The sequence below is a fragment of the Carcharhinus amblyrhynchos genome, chromosome 30 (assembly GCF_965287045.1).
Source record: "Carcharhinus amblyrhynchos chromosome 30, sCarAmb.v2.hapA, whole genome shotgun sequence".
Classification (NCBI taxonomy): Eukaryota; Metazoa; Chordata; class Chondrichthyes; order Carcharhiniformes; family Carcharhinidae; genus Carcharhinus; species Carcharhinus amblyrhynchos.
The window spans coordinates 20517974-20539076 of NC_137353.1; the positions used below are offsets into that span (position 1 = coordinate 20517974).

Here is a 21103-nt window from a genome sequence, read left to right on the forward strand (position 1 = left end):
CTTCCCAGTCTTCAAGCACAAATCTTCATTCTTCTCTCAGGATCTGCAGGTCTACACCATCAGGTCACAGTTACTTATATATCTCAATTTCAGTAGCTTTTTTAGCATTCGATTGGTTCTACAATCCCAGTTTCTATTTCTCTTGAAAACTGAGGCAATATCTTTATTTGGCATTTTGGCCATAAATCTCAGAATCCCTACAGACCCAAGACCCATTTGGCCTGTAGTGCCTGCACCAACTGTCTGACTGAGTTACTTACCCAAACCCTGTAACCTCACATATTTATCATGGTTAATTCATTTAACCCACACTTCTTGGGGCACTAAGAAGTAATTTAGCACAGCCAATCCACCCAACCTTCACATCTTTGGAGTGTAGGAGGAACTTGGAGCATGCAGAGGAAACCTATGCAGGCACAGGGAGAATGTACAAACTCTACACAGACGGTCACTCAAAACTGGAATTGAACCCGGGTCCCTGGAGCTGTGAGGCAGCAGTGCTAACAGGTGTGCCACATTGCAGCACTTTAATCTCCACCTGAAGCTTGTTCCCCTCCCCTCGAATCCCGTCATGGTAAATGGTGGAATTTGAATTCAATAAAAATTAACTGGAATTAAGGATCTACTGATGACCATGAATCCATTGTTTGAAAAACCCATCGGGTTAACTAATGTCCTTTAGGGAAGGAGATCTGCCATCCTTCCCCAGTCTGGCCTACATGTGACTCCAGAGTCACAGCAACATGGTTGAATCTCAACTGCCCTCTGAAATGACTGAGTGAGACACACCATTCAAGGGCAACCAGGGATGGGCAATAAATGCTGGCCAGCCAGTGATGCTCACATCCCATAACTTGAATAAAGTCCATCTTAACTGCTCACTAAACTCAGTCTTATAGAAAATGCTTTTCAAATTGGCTAATCTATTTCTTTTCTCCAATATCCCTCTTAACTTTTCTAATTTTTCCTTTTATTGTTCTTCTTTATTCTTTAACATTGCCCTGGCTTTGACATTCTTCTGCTGGGAAAAGGGGAACCAGAGGAACTTTATTAAGCGGCGGGGTATTGGAGAGATGAGAGGCAGAGAAGCTGGCGTTGGAATGGAGTGGGCACAATAAAAAGTCTCATAAAACCAGGTCCTTTGTGAAGCAGCAGCACTCCAAAAGCTCATCATTCCAAATAAACCTGTTGGACTTTAACCTGGTGTTGTAAGACTTCTTATTGGAGAGATAGTTACAATGTCTCCACTCACTCTATGACACACACACACACACAATAATTACTAACAGATTGTATACTGGTGTCAATGACATTTTATTTTAAGTGTAAAAAAATCTCAATATTTGGACTTTGTGCACAGATATTACAAAGCATAAACTGTCTGAGATTATAAACACTGATGTTGGAGGATCTGCATTACTTGTTACTGAGACAGTATTTCCTCCACAAGGGCTGCAGAAGGCACCTAAGTTTTGGTCTCAAAATTTGAACTTTGTGCATAATGATGTATTGTGTGTGTCTGACACACACACAGGTACGTGACACTGAGTGCAATGTGTCCTTTATTTATGGTCTTACTTCCCCTAGTGTCATGGCCGCTGGCCACAATCTGGGGAACTTGATGCATTTAAAAAAACATGTCCTTCTCCACCACTATTAGGAAGGAAGAACTATTAAAACATTTTGGTTTGATCTCCATTGAAAAAGGATGTCGTCTGTCACTGCCTCACTTACCATACTGCCTGAGAGATGGGTTAATGCATCCAAACTGCAGCTAAAAGCTTGAACAGAATCTCTTGCTTGTGTCTACATCCTGGAGCTCCCAGTCCAGCCTCATCAGCTGATTATGTGACATTCTCCTGTTGCACGAGGCCAGAAATAAAGAGAAATAGTGGCGTGCTTGTGCTGTCGACTGGCTTAGGATAGAGACAAAAACTGCTCAACAGCTGAACAGGGGTTCTACAGCCGAGGTTTCAATGAAGAAACATGTCACTCTCAGAAGGAGTTGGGGATGTCAGTGAAGAAGCAGTAGCTAAGTGAAACTAAGTTTCAGTTTAAAAGTTAATTTATTAGTGTCACAAGTAGGCTTACATTAACACTGCAATGAAGGTACTGTGAAAAGCTTCTAGTTGCCACACTCTGTCGCCTGTTCAAGTACACTAAGGAAGAATTTAGCATGGCCAATACACCTAACCAGCACATCTTTCAAACTAAGAGGGGAAACCGGGGTACCTGGAAGAAACTCATGCAGACTTGGGGAGAATGTGCAAACTCCACACAGTTTAAAAGCTGGTAGGGTTCTGGGAAGGAAAGGAAGACTGGGGGGAGAAAGGAGTTCTGGCATGTTGAGTTTGTGGTAAACAACAGGTTTAGGTCCATGCACACACAATAATATTCACAGTCACCAATATTGTAAGTGGAAAAGAACAACTTCTGGTGCTCATTATGTAATGCTGTATATAGATTCCAAGGGATTGAACCTTCTTCAGATTCCATAGGATCAACTGCAGGGAATGTGGGGCAGTCACAAAAGTTTTCTGGAGCTGAATCAAAAGGAATCCAATATGTATATGTCTGGGGCCACAGAGAAATGTAGTCAACATACATTCATCACTTTAATGTCTTCATCACTTTGCTGAATTATCTGTTTAGTTCTCACCCCTCGAGCCGTTGCCATGGATGAGACCGTCTCCAGATGCCCTTCGAGTCTCTGGAACTGAATGTTTGCCACAGTCCATCACCAGGCAACGCAAAGCATCTTCCTTCATCAATGCTGCTGTCACACGTCGCCTACTCGGCAAAGCCACCGTGCTCGGGATGGCCGGAAAGAAATTAAATGCAGTTTGGGAAAAAATAAAGTTTAGATATCGGAGGTCTGCCCTCAGTTTTACATTTCATGACTTAATGCAAAAATAAAATCTGTAGAGACAGGATCTCGGTCCCATCAGTAGATTCGGTCTTCAATTCATCGTGCCAACTCCTCACTTTTGGAACAAGAAACTGCCCTGAGTTTACACCACTGAACTGGGTCCCACTCTGGGTTCAGTAATCTTCCTCTTTGTTGCCTTCATCATCTGTGAGTCCAGCATCAGCAATGTTGACATCTTGGTGGATGAGTTCAGGGTCTTCTTGGTCATCCTCCATCTCCCCTCCATTGTCCTCCTGTCCCAAGAAACACAGAATAAATTAGAACAAACTGTAGAATCCCTACAGTGCAGAAAGGAGGCCATTCAGCCCATCAAGCCTCTGCCCTCCTATACCTGTAAGCCCCAGTATTTACCCCAGTTCTCCTGACACTAAGGGACAATTGAGCATGGCCAATCAACTTAACCTCACATCTTTGGACTGCGGGAAGAAACTGGAGCACCCTGTGGAACCCCATGCAGACAAGGGGAAAACATGCAAAATCTACACATACAGTTACCAAAGTTGGAATTGAACCCGGGTCCCTGGCACTATGAGGCAGCAGTGTTAACCATTGTGCCACTGTGATGCCCATATGCAAGTGGATGAGCATCAAACCCAAGTTCATCCAACCACAAAATGATAAACATCAAAGCCGGACTGAAATAAGGAACTCTGTAGCTGGTGCTCCTCTCAGGAACCGTGCACTTTAAACACAAGTGCCCCTGCTGTTCAGATGCTTCCATCCACAAGTGTCACATCACCATGTCACAGTAGACTTTGAAACCAAAATCAGACTCACCATGGGACAACAAGGTTACAATAGATAGAGGGGCCATTCATCCCATCGTAACTATTAGCCAACACAATCAAAAACAAATTCCATTACCCTTTCCATTCCCTGGCACATCAAGATTGTGTAGTTTAATGCCACTTTAATGCATCATAAGACTATGAGACATGGGAGCAGAAGTAGCCCACTCGGCCCATCAAGTCTGCTCTGCCACTCAATCATGGCTGATATTTTCCTCATCCCCATAACCCTTGATCCCCTTATTAATCAAGACCTATCTATTTCAAGACCTATCAAGACACTCAATGACTTGGCCTCCACAGCCTACTGTGGCAAAGTGTCCTACAGATTCAGCACTCTCTGACTGAAGAAATTCCTTCTCATCTCTGTTTTAAAGTATTATCCCTTTAGCCTGAGGTTGTGCCCTCGGGTTCTAATTTTCCTACTAATGGAAATATCCTCTCCACGTCCATTCTATCCAGGCCTCGCAGTATCCTGCAAGTTTCAATAAGATCCCCCCTCATCCTTCTAAACTTCAACGAGTACAGACCCAGAGTCCTCAACTGTCAGAGTCATCAGCCATCATCTAATGAAACGAGAGAGCAGGCTCAATAGGCTGAATGGCCTACCCTGATCTTTGGAACCTTGCTCTGTCTCAAATATCCAATTTTGCCTTAAGAGGGTAATGGTCTTTATCTCGATTACACAGCAAAATATTCCTCACTCCAAACCGCTCTCTGCAAAGGGATATTTCCTCTGGCCTGTTCCTTTGTGACAATTAACATGATGGCCCCTCATCACTGACTTGCCAACAACAGGAAGTCTTTCCTCAATCAGGAGGCTGAAATTCTTCTTCATTTTACAAGCTTGATTGAATTTTTTCCGAGTCTCCTATTCTCCAGTGAGAACTGCTATTATAATTTAACATCCTTGTTGAATCCACTTTGTGGCTTTCACACTACTCACACTCCCAGGGAATTATCTACACAAACCCTGAGGTTTCATTGTTTATCTATGTTCTTCAGTGTCTTTCTACCGAGTTTACGCTCCAAATTTTTATTTCTCTTTGCAAAACATATAATTTCATTTTGCTAGGATTAAATTATCCATCTTGTCAATTTGCCAACACCTCAGAATCATAGAATCCCTACAGCGCAGGAGACCATTCACAGCACATATGCCCAGTCTAACCAACAGAGCATCCCACCCAAACCTGGTCCCTGTAACCCCACATATTTGCCCCACTAACTGACACATCGTAATATACAAAGGGGCAATTTAGCATGGCAAATCCATCTAATCTGTACATCTTTGGACTGTGGGAGGAAACTGGAGCACCAAAGGAAACCCATGCAGACATGGGGAGAACGTGCAAACTCTGCACAGTTATCCAAGCTGGGAATTGAACCCGGGTCCCTGGCGCTGTGAGGCAATAGTGCTAACCACGGTGCCTCGTATGGCTGCTTTTGGGGGGTGGGGAGGGGGGAGGGGGGAGGGTTGTCACTCTCAGCAGGATTGCAAAATCCTGCTAGAGGAAAAGGGCTGGAAAATGCTGCCCCTTTGTTTAAATCCAGATTATCTACACACACAGAGAACAAAAGGAGGGCCTAGGCCAGCAGTGCCAGCTGGCAAACATCACATCAATCCTTTTTCATGCTGAGCAACTTCTTAACAAAATCTGTTTCCTGTCAGCCAGCTATTCCCTCCACACTTCCTAATTTTCTCATATCATACACACAAACTTTTCCTAAATGAGCCTCATTCGAGATGCTGCATCAGATTCTGCCAATCAACACATTTCATATCTACTGCACCCCTTTATCAGTAACATCTTCAAACAAACTAGTACATTTTTCATATATATTCACCTTTTCCAAACCATAGAATCTCTACAATGCAGAAGGTAACCATTCAGCCCATCAAACCTGCACTGACAATGATCCCACCTTGGCTCCATCTCTGTAACTCCATTTATTTACCCCACTAGTCCCCCAGACATTAACAGACAATTTTATCATGGTCAATCAACCTAACCCGCACTTTTTTGGACTGTGGGAGGAAACCGGAGCACCCGAAGGAAACCCACTGGCATGGGGAGAATGTGCAGACTCCACACAGACAGTTACCCAAGCTGGGAATCAAACCCAGGTCCCTGGTGCTGTGAGGCATCAGTGCTAACCATCGTGATGTGCTTGATTATTCCCATGTATTTCTAAATGTCCACTAAACATCACGTGGACCGTAGCGATTTAAGAAGGCTTCTCATTGCCACGTCTCAAGTGCAATTAGGGATGGGCAATAAATGTTGGCCTTGCTATTGATGCCCACATCCCATGAATGAATATAGAAAAATCATTTGCAAAATATTTAACATTTTCACCAGACCATAATATTCCACAACTAGAGTTGCCCTGTGCTCTCAAAGGGGGTTTCACAGTGACTTCAATGCAGTGTTAACGCAAGTCTACTTGTGACACTAATAAAATAAACCGTATAATAAAATAAATAATACTTCCACATTCTACTGGTTTATAGAAGGCTCCACTCACTAACTTCTGAAAAATACCCTTGTCCAATCTCTTTTCCATCTCTCTGCCACACGTCTAATCTCTCGCCATTCTCTGTTGTGTGCTCAGTTGGAGCTTTTTTTAGTTCAAGTTTCAGTTCAGCATTCGTTTCTATATTTGGCTGCTGAACTCTATCTTTTGCTGTAACTGCCCCCCCCGCCCCTTCTCAGAACTCATTCTTTTTGGAATCCCACCCATCAAATATTTAAGGATATCAGCACTGATGAATGGTCATCCAGACTCGAAACGTTGGCTCTATTCTTCCTCCACAGATGTTGTCGAACCTGCTCAGATTTTCCAGCATTTTCTGTTTTTTGTTTGTGATATATTTAAGGACCCCTCGATCTTGATCGCACCCATGGCTTGCTAATATTTCCGCCGAATTAATTTAGGTTGAATCTCACACCCACTGCGCCAAAGTGCAGTGCCCCTCTTTCATATCTGAAAATGTTTCTTCCCCTTCAGGTTTTGGGTGTAGGTCGCTTTTATTCTTTATTCATTCTGGCAGTCACGGTGAAAGTTTGTCCTGTATCGTTTCAGTCTGTGTGGTTATGATACTTCCAGGATGGTGTTAGGTCGGGAATTTCAGAATACTGACCCAATGGGGAAATGGCAAGAGTTGCCCAAGTCAGAATGTCATGCAACTCAAGAGAGGAACTGGGAAGTGATGCTATTCCTGAACCATCCTTTACTGTTTTAGCACCGGACCTGATAAGGGCCTCAATAGGTGTGAATACTTAGAAAATTTAAATTGGCATGAGTCATCTCAGCAGTACACAAGGCAGTGGTTTTAGCAAGTGCACAAACTTGCACAGAATGAGTCAGCTGGAATGAGATTTTAGCCAGAGGGTATCAGGAATTTGGTGCTGATTGGGAATTCGGTGCTGAGGGGAAAGAGATGCTCCTCTTCAGGAGGGGCGGACAGTCGGATCTGCAAAGGGAGACTTGAGGGCAAGTGAGAGGTAGAAAGAAGTGTTAGTGAGGGATCACTTTGGGACCAGTGACCATGATTCCATTAGCTTTAAGGTAGCTATGGAGAATGTTAGGTCTGGCCCAAAAGTTAAAATTCTAAATTGGGGCAAGGCCAATTTTGATGGTATTAGACAGGAACTTTCAGAAGTTGACTGGGGGAGTCTGCTGGCAGGCAAAGGGACGTCTGGTAAGTGGGAGGCTTTCAAAAATGTGTTGACCAGGGTTCAGGGTAAGCGCATTCCTTTTAGAGTGAAAGGCAAGGCTGGTAGGAGTAGGGAACCCTGGATGACAAGGGATAATGAGGCCCTGGTCAAAAAGAAGGAGGCGGCATTTGACATGCAGCTGGGATCAAGCGGATCCCTTGAAGAGTATAGAGACAGTAGGAGTAGAATTAAGAGAAAAATCAGGAAGGCGAAAAGGGAACATGAGATTGCTTTGGCAGATAAAGCAAAGGAAAATCCAAAGAGCTTCTACCATTACATAAAGGGCAAAAGAGTAACTACGGAGAGAGTAGAATCTCTCAAGGATCAACAAGGTCATCTATGTGCAGATCCACAAGAGTGGGTGAGATCCTAAAGGAATATTTCTCATCTGTATTTACTGTTGAGAAAAGCATGGATGTTAGGAAACTTGCAGATATAAACAGTGATATCTTGGGGAGTGTACATATAACAGAGAAGGAGATGCTGGAAGTCTTAAAGTGCAAAGTAGATAAATCATGAGACCCGAAGAAGTGTATCCCAGGATGTTGTGGGAGGCTAGGGAGGAAATTGCGGGTCCCCTAGCAGAGATATTTGAATCATCAACAGCCACAGGTGCCTGAAAATTAGAGGGTAGTAAACGTTGTGCCTTTGTTTAAGAAGGGCTGCAGGGAAAAGCCTGGGAACTACAGACCAGTCAGCCTAACGTCTGTAGTGGGTAAGTTGTTAAAAAGTATTATAGGATCTACAGGCATTCAGAGAGGCAAGGACTGATTAGGAACAATCAGCATGGCTTTGTGAGTGAAAAATATCTCAAATTTGATTGAGTTTTTTGAAGGGGAAACCTGAGTGTGGGCAGTGCAGTCGACATTGTCTACATGGACTTTAGCAAGGCCTTTGACACGGTAGCACATGGTAGATTATTGCATAATGTTAAATTTCATGGGATCCAGGGTGAGGTAGCTAAATGGATACAAAATTGACTTGATGACAGGTGATTGTACAGGACTGTTTTTCAAACTGAAAGCCTGTGACCAGTGGTTTCAGAATTTGGGTCCACTGTTACTTGTTATTTATATTAATGATTTGGATGATGACTTAGGAGACATGGTTAGTAAGTTTGCAGGTGACACCAAGGTTGGTGGCATAGTGGACAGTGAAAAAGGTTATCTAGGATTATAATGGGATCTTGATCAATTGGGCCAGTGGACTAATGAATGGCAGATGGAGTTTAATTTAGATAAATGTAAGGTGATGCATTTTGGCAGATCGAATTGGGGCAGGACCTGCTCAGTTAATGGTAGGGCTTTGGGGAGAGTTATAGAACAAAGAAATGTAAGAGTACAGGTTTGTAGCTCCTTGAAAGTGGGGTCACAGGTGGACAGGGTGGTGAAGGAGGAATTTGGCATGCTTGATTTCATTGGTCAGAACATTGAATACAGGAGTTGGGATGTCCTGAAGTTGTACAAGACATTAGTAAGGGCACACTTGGAATACTGTGTACAGTTCTGGTCACCTTTTTAATCGAAAGGATATTAAACTGGAAAGAGTGCTGGAAGGATTTACTAGGATGCTACCAGGACTTGATGGTTTAAGTTATAAGGAGAGGCTGGATAGACTGGGACTTTTTTCTCTAGAGCGTAGAAGGCTTAGGGGTGATCTTATAGAGATCCATAAAATAATGAGGGGCACAGATAAGGTAGGAAGTCAACATTTTTTCCCAAAGAAAGGGGAGTTTAAAACTAGAGGGCATAGGTTTAAGGTGGGAGAGGAGAGGGTCCGGGAGGCAATTTTTTTTCCCACACAGAGAGTTGAGAGTGTCTGGAACAGCTGCCAGAGGTAGTGGTAGAGGCAGGTACAATTTTGTCTTTTTAAAAGCATTTAGACAGTTACATAGGTAAAATGAGTATAAAAGGGATATGGGCCAAATGCAGGCAATTGGGACTAGCTTAGGGGTAAAAACTTCGTGGCATGGACAAGTTGGGCTGAAGGGCCTGTTTCCATGCTGTAAACCTCAATAACTCTGATATTAAACTGTAAAAAAAATCCTTAATCCACTATCTGCCCCACCCTTGATGGTTTTAGGAGTTATTCTAGGGTTAATGCCCCTTTAGACTATACTCAATGACTAGTGGAAAATCTAACTCTTCCCATTCCCAAGGCAGACTCCCGTCCATTCCCATAATCTAGTAATTCCAGGAACAGTTGCTAGTTTGTCGCCAGGGAGTTACAGATTGAAGGGCACCAGTTCACACCAAGTATGGTTGACCAGGAATCTTCCCTGCTCTTATCAGCCGCCACTGGCACGCTGGAAGGATTTGCAGGTTGACACTCGACCTGTTTGGCCATGTTATAAACGCACCTTCCTTGGCCATCAAGTCCTGGGGGGAGACTTGAACCCAGAGCTTCTGGCTCAGAGCCAGGGATACTACCCACTGCGCTATGAGGTCTCCTACCAGTGGAAATAATCATTAACTATTTACTCTCTCAGCCTCTTTCAAAATTTGTATTATTATCTCTGCTGCAGCAAGCAAGTCTGTCGTAATAACTTCATCCTGTCAACTTTGGTAACGTTAACAAATTTACAATAGTCTTCTCTGTGGCTCTGATGCCCCTTCTACCTTTTGGAGAGCTCAGAACTATTCACAATATTCTCCTAGTGACTTGAGCATTATAAGACCATAAGATATAGGAACAGAGTTAGGCCATTCTGCCCATCTAGTCTGCTCTGCCATTCGATCATGGCTGATAAGTTTTCTCAATCCCATTCTCCCGCCTTTTCCCCGTAAGCTTTGATCCCCTTACCAGTCAAGAACCTATCTATCTATCTTAACTGCATTCAATAACCTGGCCTCCCCAGCCTTCTGTGGCAATGAATTCCACAGATTCACCACCCTCTGGCTGAAGAAATTCCTCCACATCTCAATTCTAAAGGGTCGCCTCTTTACTCTGAGGCTGTGCCCTCGGATCCTGGTCTCTCCTACTAATGGAAACATATTCCCCACATCTTCTCACTTGTGTTCAAAACTTTTATCCTTTGAATGTTCAGTTTTCTCCTGTTTCTCCATTGTATGGTTAAAGACCTGTCTCAGCCATACACTGGGATCTTTATTCCTGCACTCCCACCGAGATTGCCATTTTTTCTGATCTCCTCCCCACCCCACCCCATAAATACATTTATCCATCTTGAACTGCATTTGCCATCTGTGGGCCCACTTCTTCCTGTCCACATACTCCTGTAATCCCTGCATTATTCCTCCATGGACTGTAACCTGTTGTTGTGAGACTTCTTACTGTGATTACCCCAGTCCAACGCCGGCATCTCTACATTATTCCTCCATGGCCAGTGGCCCATCAGCAAAGTTTATTATCCCCGATTAACGAGCGTTTGGATGATTATATTCATGAACAACACACATCATCTCATCAATCATCCATTCCAATCCATTTTCCCACTTTTGTTTGGCTGTCTCATGACCTCACTTTACTGGGACCTCGGTCATCAGAACACAATATTCTTTTAAAATTCCACTCAAACAGCGTTGGGACCGCTTGCGACTTGCATTCTCCTGTTCGAAAGCCAGAATCAATGAACTGAATTTTAAATATTTCTGAACTCATCGATACAGAGTCAGCCTCCAGTAAATAAAAATGACCAGGGCTCTTCTCAACTCTGATTCAGAAATAATTATGCTTTACGAACACACCTTCCTTGGCCCATGAAGTCCTGGGGTGAGACTCGAAACCAATGCTTCTGGCTCAGAGGCAGGCATGCCTCAGGAGAGTGCCAAAACATCAACATCAAACAGACTTGCTCACAAAAGCAGGCTGGGCTCGAGGTGGACCCCACAGGCTTCAGGTGGATGGATATTTCAATTAAAGTTACCTGACAGATCTTCTAAAAAGATGTTATAGATATACACCTAAGCTAGTCCCTTCCTCTCCTGAGAATATTCTCATTAAAAACAGTAAAAAGTCTGACAACACCAGGTTTTAGTCCAACCGATTTATTTGATAATACTCACAAGCTTTCGAGGGGACTGCCTCTTCGTCAGGTGAATGGAGAAGTCTCCATTCACCTGACGAAGAGGCAGTCCCCTCGAAAGCTTGTGAGTATTATCAAATAAATCCGTTGGACTAAAACCTGGTGTTGTCAGACTTTTTACTGTGTTTACGCCAGTCCAACGCCAGCATTCCCACATCAATATTCTCATTGACAGTGTTTTGAAGTGTTAGAATGAAGAGACATGGAATAAGCATAAGAAATTTTCTACCAATTCTGAATAATTACAAAATGCAACCTTTTGCTTTGGGTATATATTTGTCCAAACTCTGATGGCGCGATCATGGGGTCTGACTGTAGCCCGGGGTGGCTAATGGTTAGTGCTGCAACCCCCAGGTGAAGGGTACCTCAACCCTCTTCTGAAAACCCAGCAGAATGGAGTCTCCACCCAGGTGCTAGCCTTAGTCTGAAAAACAATGTCATCTCTGGCAGTACGTACATTTTCTGTTTCCTGATCTTCCTGATATTCATCCACAGCCTCGTCCCCTTCCTTACTCACAACATCGACACCCTGGAGTTAGACAAGGGAGAGAAGACATTTCACAATATTAGATTCAAAAGTTGCAGCTTTTATCTCACTCATCACCACAGTCACTAAACTGGGGAGGATTTGTGGCTATGAATATAGCAGCAGGAGCGTTAATCGTTATTCAAACACGTAAATCAACCACTGATTGCAGTTGCAGAGAGGGGGCTGAGTTAACTGGATCACATCCATGGAGGTAGGGGGGGGGATGCAAGAGAGTGTGAGAGGAGGGGTGAAGAGGTTGGGAAGAGGGTAGGGGGCAGAGAGAGTCGGGTGGATAGGCAGGAAGGCATGTGCACAAGGAAACAGAAAGAGATCAACACACACAAATTGCTAATTTTATTCAATGATTTGAGAAAGAAATTGAGCTTCACGTGCCAAAGTCAAAACAGATAGACCAGGAATCAGGAGTGAAAAACAACAAATGAATTGCTGCCTTATCTTAGATCTCAATATAAATGAATCAACGATTGACATGGCTATGTCCAGCGAGTCTACACAGACCTGCTACGTGAGGCACAGCACGTAGCTCAGTGCTGCTGCCTTTTACCTGCTCCATCCTCACCATATTAGATTAGCACAGTGGAGACTGCAGCTCCCTCTGGGGAGAACCTCTCAGCTTTGTACAAATCCAAACGTGTTACACAAATCCACAAGAAGTAACCTTTAGAGCCACATGATCTGCAAAGTGATATGCAGTATGGAGCCAGTATTCATTACCCCAAATCCTCAGGGCCAACCTGCATTTTTGGTTTTCAGATATTTTCAGCGTCTCAAGCAGGTTTTCAAAAATTATTTTGCGGGATGTGGCAAGGCCAGCCGACATTTGTTGTCCATTCCTAATTCCCCTTGAACTGTGTGGTCTGGAGTCACATGCAGGCCAGACCAGGTAAGGACAGAGGATCTCCTTCCCTTGAGGGGGTTATTAAACCAGATGGGTTTTTACAACAATCATCATTCGAATTTTAATTCCAGATCTTTACTGAATTCAAATTATCTGCTGTAGTGAGATTCGAACCTGGGTCTCCAGAGCAGTATGTGGGTCTCTGGATTGCTAGTCCCGTGACAGTACCACTGCGCACACCACCTTCCCTAAAATACAGTTAACCTTGGCCTACTGGTGTTATGAAAGCCTAACCCTAGGTGAGCTAAAGTATATAAATACTAGCTTGTCTCTCCATTTGCCAGCTCTCTCACCTTATTTCTTACTAGCTAACACTTATTATCCCAGTAATATAACATTACATGGCTGTATCAATATACAAATTAGCCGCACAGCTGGTCAAAATAAATCATTTGGTTTTTGAAAGCTTGTAAATGTACGGATAAAGGATATTTGACCTATACACAATGTTTCATAAGCGATTACATGTCATTGATCCATGGTTCTTTTTAAAATGAACATTTCTGCTTCATAGAATCCCAACAGTGCAGAAGGAGGCCATTCAGCTCATTGAGTCTGCACCCACAACAATCCCATCCAGGCCCTATTCCCGTAAGCCCAGGTATTTACCCTGCTAATCCCCTGACATTAAGGGCAATTTATCATGGCTAATCCACCCAACCCACACATCTTTGGACGGGGGGGGGGGGGGGGGGGGGGGGTGTGTGTGTGTGTGTGTGGGGGGGGGGGGGGGGGTGTGGTGGTGATGGGGCAAACCAGAGCACCCAGAGGAAATCCATGCAGACATGGGGAAATGTGCAAAATCCACACAGTGATCCAAGGCTGGAATTGAACCTGGGTCCCTGGCGCTGTGAGGCAGCAGTGCCAGCTGCTATACCACCGTGCCACCCTATGTTTACCATGTTCAGCCTTGCACTTACCTCAGGAGGTGATTTAATCAGCAGTTGCTGCTCCTTCAGCCCCGCCACTTTCCCTGTGAATCCCGGCCTCTCGAGTTCAGCTTCTTCAAACTCATCCTCCCCCTGGTTATTGGGGTCCTGGGCCGGATCCTGATCAATATCTGGGATCTGAAGAGACAACAGATCAGAACCTGGGCCTGGTGGCCGAGAGCAGGAGGAGTGATAGACACTAGGTGGCAGGGAGTCAGGGCTCCCTGAAGCATTTTCACTGCTTTCAGGATCGCAGCTGCCAACGATGGCACGCTTGGCTGACTGTTCCTCGAGATGGAAATCTAAAATATGTCTTTTTTTTTTGCTTAGGTCTTTGTGGAGTGAGGAGTGTAGGTGTTAAATGTTGTTGATGTCATTTGACAATCTTGAGGCGCTGTGTTTTGGGAAGGGATGGCTGTGGTTACTTGCAGCTGGGAGCGAGGGAGGGGAGCAGAACTCCGGGGCGCAGGAAGATTCTCAGGGAAGAGGAGGGAACCATTAAGAAATGAAGAATGGCTGCACTTGTGGACTGTACAATGGAAACAATGGTCTAGTCTCTCTTCAGCAAAAGTTAAACCCTCTCACCCGCTGCTGGGCACAGGCCTGTACTTCAGGGTGAGATTGGTTCAGCTGATTCCCTCAATGTCCAGAAATGGAGACAGCAACATCACCCCATGTGGCACATCACCAACAGCAACTGCATTGATATAGCACCTTCCAGGCAGCAAGACAGCTCCTGGCACCACATCAAATTTGCTACCAAATCACACATAGGTGAGATGACCAATATCTCTCAAAACGGAGACAGAGTTATAGAGGCAGAGAGTTTTAGGGACAGAATTGTGGATCCATTAATATGGGTGAAATCAGATCTGAGCCCAAACAGCAACAAAAGACAGCCATGGCTGATATGATTGTGAGAACAGCATTCTGATTCTCAGGGTGACACGGTGGCACAGTGGTTAGTACTGCTGCCTCACAACATCAGGGACTTGGGTTCAATTCCCACCTTGGGTGACTGTGCGGACTCTGAACGTTCTCCATGTCTGTGTGGGTTTCCTCCAGGTGCTCTGGTTTCCCTCCCACTGTCTGAGACATGCTGGTTAGATACACTGGCCGTGCTAAATTCTCCCTCAGTGTACTCAAACAGGTGCCGGAGCGTGGCAACTAGGGGATTTTCACAGTAACTTCACTACAGGCAGTGTTAATGTAAACTGACTTGTGACACTAATAAATAAACTTTAAGCCACATTTGTCACAGAGTTGCATTTTTGGGTTCTTCCTGCGCTATTCATTCTAGCTGCTGTTGGTATTTCAGACTCAGCGAGTGGACAAGCTGAGCTCACTGTGTGTTTCAGAGTGTCCTCACTGGCCCTTTAGTGCAAGTGAGCTTCTGATAGGAAGTGGAAGAAACGATTAGGACACCTTTGGACAAATGGGTTTTGCCACTAGATTTAGCTCACATCTTCAAAAAGATCAAAAGAGCAGACTTTGATCGAGCTTTTACCCTACAGATGAATTGAGTGAATAACACATGAATAAGTGAATATAAACTTAAAGTTTATTTATTAGTCACAAGCAAGGCTTACATTAACACTGCAATGAAGTTACTGTGAAATTCCCCTAGTTTCCACATTCCGGCACCTGTTCGGGTACACTGAGGGAGAATTTAGCACGACCAATGCACCTAACCAGCACTTCTTTTGGTCTGTGGGAGGAAAATCGGAACACCCAGAGGAAACCCACACAGACACAGGGAGAACGTTCAGACCTAACCAGCACATCTTTCAGAATGTGGGAGAAATATATTACTGGAATACAGCAGATACATCCTCACAGTGGCTGCAGTAAGCAGCTCTTTCGAACAACAAATGGTCCCAATCCATATCCAATTAAACTGTAGTTTTCCTTATCTCTGCAGTAAATACTCCCTATTGCTGTCTCCTCCTCCAGTCCTGCCACTCTCAGAGATCCCGGCACCCCTCCAATTCCTATCCCTTGCACGTTCCCGATTTTACTTGCTGCACATTTGGAGGCTGCACCTTCAGCTATTCCCAAACTCCTGGAATTCCCTCCTCTCCCAAACTCCAAAGGAGTCGCAAAGAACAACAAGGTGCGACCGTACTGAAACGTATAGGAATCAGAGGGGATTTGCTGGGGTAAATGCCGGAAGAACATTTCCCCCTAAATGAGGGGCACAATTTAAAGTATGGGATCTCTCCCACTTGTGATAGGGATGGGGAGAAATTTCTCCTCTATGGAAGTGGGGGGGCAGAATTTTGCATTGTGCGCGCAGAGTGCTGGCTGGCAGGAGGAGGGTGGCACAGTGAAAGACGGTGTGTCCAGCTACACAGCCGAGTTCTATCCAGATTCTCCAGCACTCGGCGCACAGAAAATCTGGGGGCATGGCCATGGATAAGGGGATCCCCCACCTGCACACCCCCACCATCCCGACAAGCTCCGAGGAGGGGATACCCCCCCACCCCCGCCGTCTCTTCCCGGCGAGCTCCGTGGATAACTGCCCATGGATAAGAGAAACTCTTCCAAATGGAGCTCCCCAGAGGGCTCACCCCAGGCATGGCCAGATTGGCACAACCTGAGGGCACTGCTAGCGGGTAGCAGGACACTACCCAGATATGTCCCTCTACCTGGTGATGAGGATGGATGATTTGGAATAGTGTAGGTTAGATGGGCTTTAGATTGTTGCTCCAACCTGTGAAACCAATCGAGGGCCGAAGGGTCTGTACTGCGCTGTCATGTTCCTCGTTGTACCTCCTCCTGGGCGGGAGGGGTTGAGGGGGAGATGGGGGGGGGGAATGGTGGGTAACCTACCCCTGTGCCCCCTTTGACTGCTTCCCGTTTTTTAAAAGTTGTAAACATTCTAAACTTCGGTGGGGGGGGGGTGGGGAAGAGAAGGGATGGCAGAGAAGTGCTTTAATTGTATGATAATTTATTAAAATGCATTGAAATGAGGTGCTCGCCCTCATGGCTCCATCAGCGAAATGGTGGGGGTGGGGCAGGGAAGATCAGAAAATGAGGTCTCCATTTACGCTGATAGTAAAAGGCGGCCATTAAATTACCCCCCCCCCAGGGTGTTTAGGATTCTCCCCCCCTGGGGAGCAGTGGAGGCTGGGTCATGGAATATATTCCAGGCTGAGTTACATTCACAAGGGAGTCAGGTGTTCTGGGGAGGGGGGCACAGGCAGGAAAAGTGAATGTAGGATAGGTTCAAGGGGCAGAACAGCCTACCCTGACTCACCCACTCTTTAAAAGCTCTCTAACCCAGCTTTTGTTACCCGTCTGAATATCGCCTTACGCGGTTCAGCATTAGATTCTGTTCCCCAACACTCCTAACAAAGCACATTGGGACATTTTACCTAAAAGGTGCTATATAAATGAAATGCTGTTGTTGCCATGCATTTATTACCAAAGTCTCTCTAACTGTGGAAGCTAATCCCAAACAAGCTTGTTCCTAGATCCACTGGCTTGACACAAAGCTAGCCAGTTCATCAACAAGCATTACCATTGACCAGAGTTGAACTGGGCCAGCCATAGGAGGTCTTACATTGCACAAAGAGGCCATTTGGCCCACTGAGTCTGTACCAATTCTCCAAACAAGCATCTTACCTAGACCCAGACCCCACCCTATCACTATAATCTCTGTGCTATTCCCATGGCCAATCCACCTAACCCGCAGATCTTTTGGACTGTGGGAGGAAACCCACACAGATTTGGGGAGAATGTGCAAACATCACACAGAAAGCGACCCAAGCCTGGAATTGAACCCAGGTCCCTGGTGCTGTGAGGCAGCAGTGCAAACCACTGTGCCGCCTAATAAATGCTGCAGCAACCAGGACTGGTCAGAGGCTACGTGACCTGTGACTAGTAGCTCACCTCCTGACCACCACCACCACCCCACCCGAACCACCAAAAGCCTGTCCACCATCTACAAAACACAAGTCAGGAGTGTGATAGAATTCTCTCCACTTGCCTGGATGGGTGCAGCTCCAACAACATTCAACAAGCTCGACACCATCCAGGACAAAGCAACCCATTTGATCGGTACCCCTTCCACAAACATTCATTTCCTCCACCAAACAGTAGCAGCTGTGTGTACCGTCTACAAAATGCACTGCAGGAACTCACCAAGGCTCCTTAGGGAGCATCTTCCAAACCCACAACCACTACCATCTAGAAGGACAAGAGCCACAGATACCTGGGGACATCACCACCTGGAAATTCTTCTCCAAGTCACTCACTATTTTGACTTGGAAATATATCGTCATTCCTTCGCTGTCGCTGGGTCAAAATCTCGGCATTCCCTCCCTAATAGCACTGTGGGTGTGCCTACACCACGCAGACTGCAGCAGTTCCAGGCAGTGGCTCACCAGCATCTTCCTGAGGACAATCAGAGGTGGGCAAATAAACGCTGATATATAGTTGCTGTGGCTTTGATTGTTTAAGCTCATTTCAGCTTGCCCCTCTGCCCCTCCAGCCTTGCTGCCATTGTCTGCGGATTCCGGCTTTCCAGGAACTTTGCCACACCTACCGCTGGAGAAACAGGAACTTGCATGGAGTCTGAAGCAAGATGGAAAATATTTCTCTTTTGCCATAGGAAGTCTTTGGCTATGAGCCACTCATGGCTTTGACAGCCAGAGCTGCTCGGAAGTTTACTGCCATTGAACATACAACTAATACCAACAAGAACTTGCAGTTCCATAAGCACCATTAACAGAGAATACCATTAGAAACCCTTGTGAGATGCCCCAAGAACTTCACATTTTTAAATTCATTTGTGGGACATGTGTGTCACTGCTGGCCTGCATTTACTGCCCATCTCTAGTTGCCTGAGGGTAGTTGAGAGTCAACCACATTGCCATGGCTCTGGAGTCACACGTAGGCCAGGCCAGGTAAGGAAGGCAGATTTCCTTCCCTAAAGGACATTAGTGGACCAAATGGGTTTTTCTGACAATCGACAATTGGTTTCATGGTCATCAGTAGATTCTTAATTCCAGATATTTTTTATTGAGTTCAAATTCCACCGCCTGCCAGGGCGAAATTCAAACCCGGGTCCCCAGAACATTAGTTGAGTTTCTGGACTAATAGTCTAGTGATAATACCACTAAGGCCATTGCCTCCCCCACGGGAAGCTTTTTATCTGACTACCATTTTAAAAAAAAACACTTGTGCTATAAACATTTGCAGAAATATTTTAATTTCTGTCCGGTTTTAGTATCAGGGCCTTGGAATTCGATTGTTTGAAAATACACAGAGCGTCCTGGCTTAAGTCACTCACAATAATTCCTGTAATATTTAGCCCACTTCACTCTGTTTGCTGAGGTGAGGTTGGAGTAGATTTTTAACACAATACATTGTTCAGTCAGGATACATACCAGCGGCTCCTGTGCAATCAGCTTGCCCCGGGATGAGATGGCGTGGAGTAACAGCTTCTCAGCATCATCCTGACCCACTTCATCCAACTCATTGTCTGAAATCAAGAGCAAAGATTGAGGGGCTGATTCTCCCACAAACATTCCAAGTGTCAAATTTGTGTAAAAACTGGAGTAAATCCCGCTGGTTTTCTTCAATGGGATTTTCAAAATGAATCTCCCACGCTCTGTGCACTTGTGTGATTCAGTCCAAAAGGCTGGGAGCAGGGCCTATTCTCACTGGAGAGTCCGGCAGCATTGGGCTGAACGGGCCACTGGCAGTGACAGATTGGCACATGCACAAGATCGGCGCATGTGCAGAGGCCCCGACTGCCAGCCCCACAACCCCCGCATCTCTGGCCATGCGATCCTTCCAACGGCCCAATTGCTGGCCCACCAAACACGCCCAGACAAAACCTCGATTTCCCCCCACACCTCCGATCTCCCCATCCTCTTCCTGCAGCCCTGACCCTCCTCCCCAGCCCCAATTGCTGACCTCCCTACCTCTGTCACTCAGCCCAAGGGCATAGTTACAGTAGGACTGCCCCCCACCACCCGATGGCCCACCCACCAATTAGGCCCCGCCTCCTTGGTACTGCTCAATGCCCTATGGGCAGTGCTAATATGCCCCCAGGCATTGGCATTTTGCTCCTTAGGCAGTGCCAAGGTGGCAATGTTCAGGGGGCACCCCCCAAAGCCCAACCCTCTTGGGAGCCTCAACTGCTCCAATCTCACTCCAGCAACTTACAGCCACAAGCTCCCCGTGGGGACCTATTGTAGACTCCACTGGAGTGAACCATTCTGGCCAGGGGGCAGTGGGAGGGGGGCAGGCCCGGAGACTTCCGTCCCAGGCCCGCTAATGACAGTGAAATTGCATTTAAATTCTAAATGAAGCCAGAAATTCGGCTACCGGAAACACACAGAGGCTATCGCACTCACCGGGGAGCCTGCTGAATGGCCTCTGCTGGAGTCTCAGATTGCAATACAACCAAAGAACAGCAGGTGGCACAACAAGTCACTGGAATGGAGGGAATAGAACAGGGAGACAGAGGGGCAGAGCGAGGCGGGGAGGACGACAGAGAGGGGCAGAGAGGGAGAGCGCGAAGCGGGTGGAGAGAAGACAGAGAGTCAGAAAGAATCAGAGGGGGAGTTTAAGAGATGACATAAAAATGAACTCAGTATGGAGACACTTTCCCAATGTATCAATTATTAATATTTAACTTTCTCCTCACCAATCAGGATGTGGAGTTGCCAGTTTTGGACTGGAGTGGATTTAATGAGTGGTCACACAACAGCAGGTTATCTGAAACCACGAGCTTTCAGAGCGCTGCTCCTTCATTCGGTGACGTCCATCCCATCCCACTGCTCCCTGTCACTTCACCAGATGAAGGAGCAGTGCTCTGAAAGCTTGTGATTTCATATAAACTTACTGGACTATAAGCTACTGCGCTGTGACCTCACCTTAATCAATCCGGATACAGTTGTAACCACTGCAGGAAGTGGCGGAAATCCTGAGCAGTTTAATTAAACTCATCACCCCAGCTCTCTGAAATATATTTTATTTTAGTTCCCTGGATCAAAGGAAGTACGGAGGTGACATTGTTACATCAGTGACTATCAACAGGAACTCAGGAAACATCAAAAGGCAAAGCTTGGGATAAACGGCATCTGATCCAGGTTCTGAGCTAGATCTCAAAGTTGCCTCAACTCATCAGCATCCCTCACATCCTGACACTCCCTCGCTCAGTCCCAAAATAAACAGGAACAAAATACTGCTGGAAGAGGGGCAGCAACAGCGCTGGGAGGGACAGGGTGA

General features: G+C 45.7%; 1 protein-coding gene across 2 annotated transcripts in view; it reads right to left on the minus strand.

Moving 5' to 3' along the window:
• Positions 1 to 1303: 1303 nt before the first annotated feature.
• LOC145360231 (uncharacterized) overlaps positions 1304 to 21103 on the minus strand; it is a 62920-nt gene continuing 43120 nt past the window's right edge. Inside the window, exons 11-14 of one of the 2 annotated variants that reach the window (XM_080215285.1) lie at positions 19252 to 19346; positions 13850 to 13996; positions 11939 to 12010; positions 1304 to 3162 (exon numbers count right to left, since the gene is read on the minus strand). In XM_080215285.1, coding sequence (XP_080071411.1) covers positions 3043 to 3162; positions 11939 to 12010; positions 13850 to 13996; positions 19252 to 19346 — 434 coding nt within the window. In that variant the 3' untranslated portion in view covers positions 1304 to 3042. The remainder of the gene's footprint in view (positions 3163 to 11938; positions 12011 to 13849; positions 13997 to 19251; positions 19347 to 21103) is intronic. The other variant, XM_080215286.1, reaches the window with a different exon arrangement.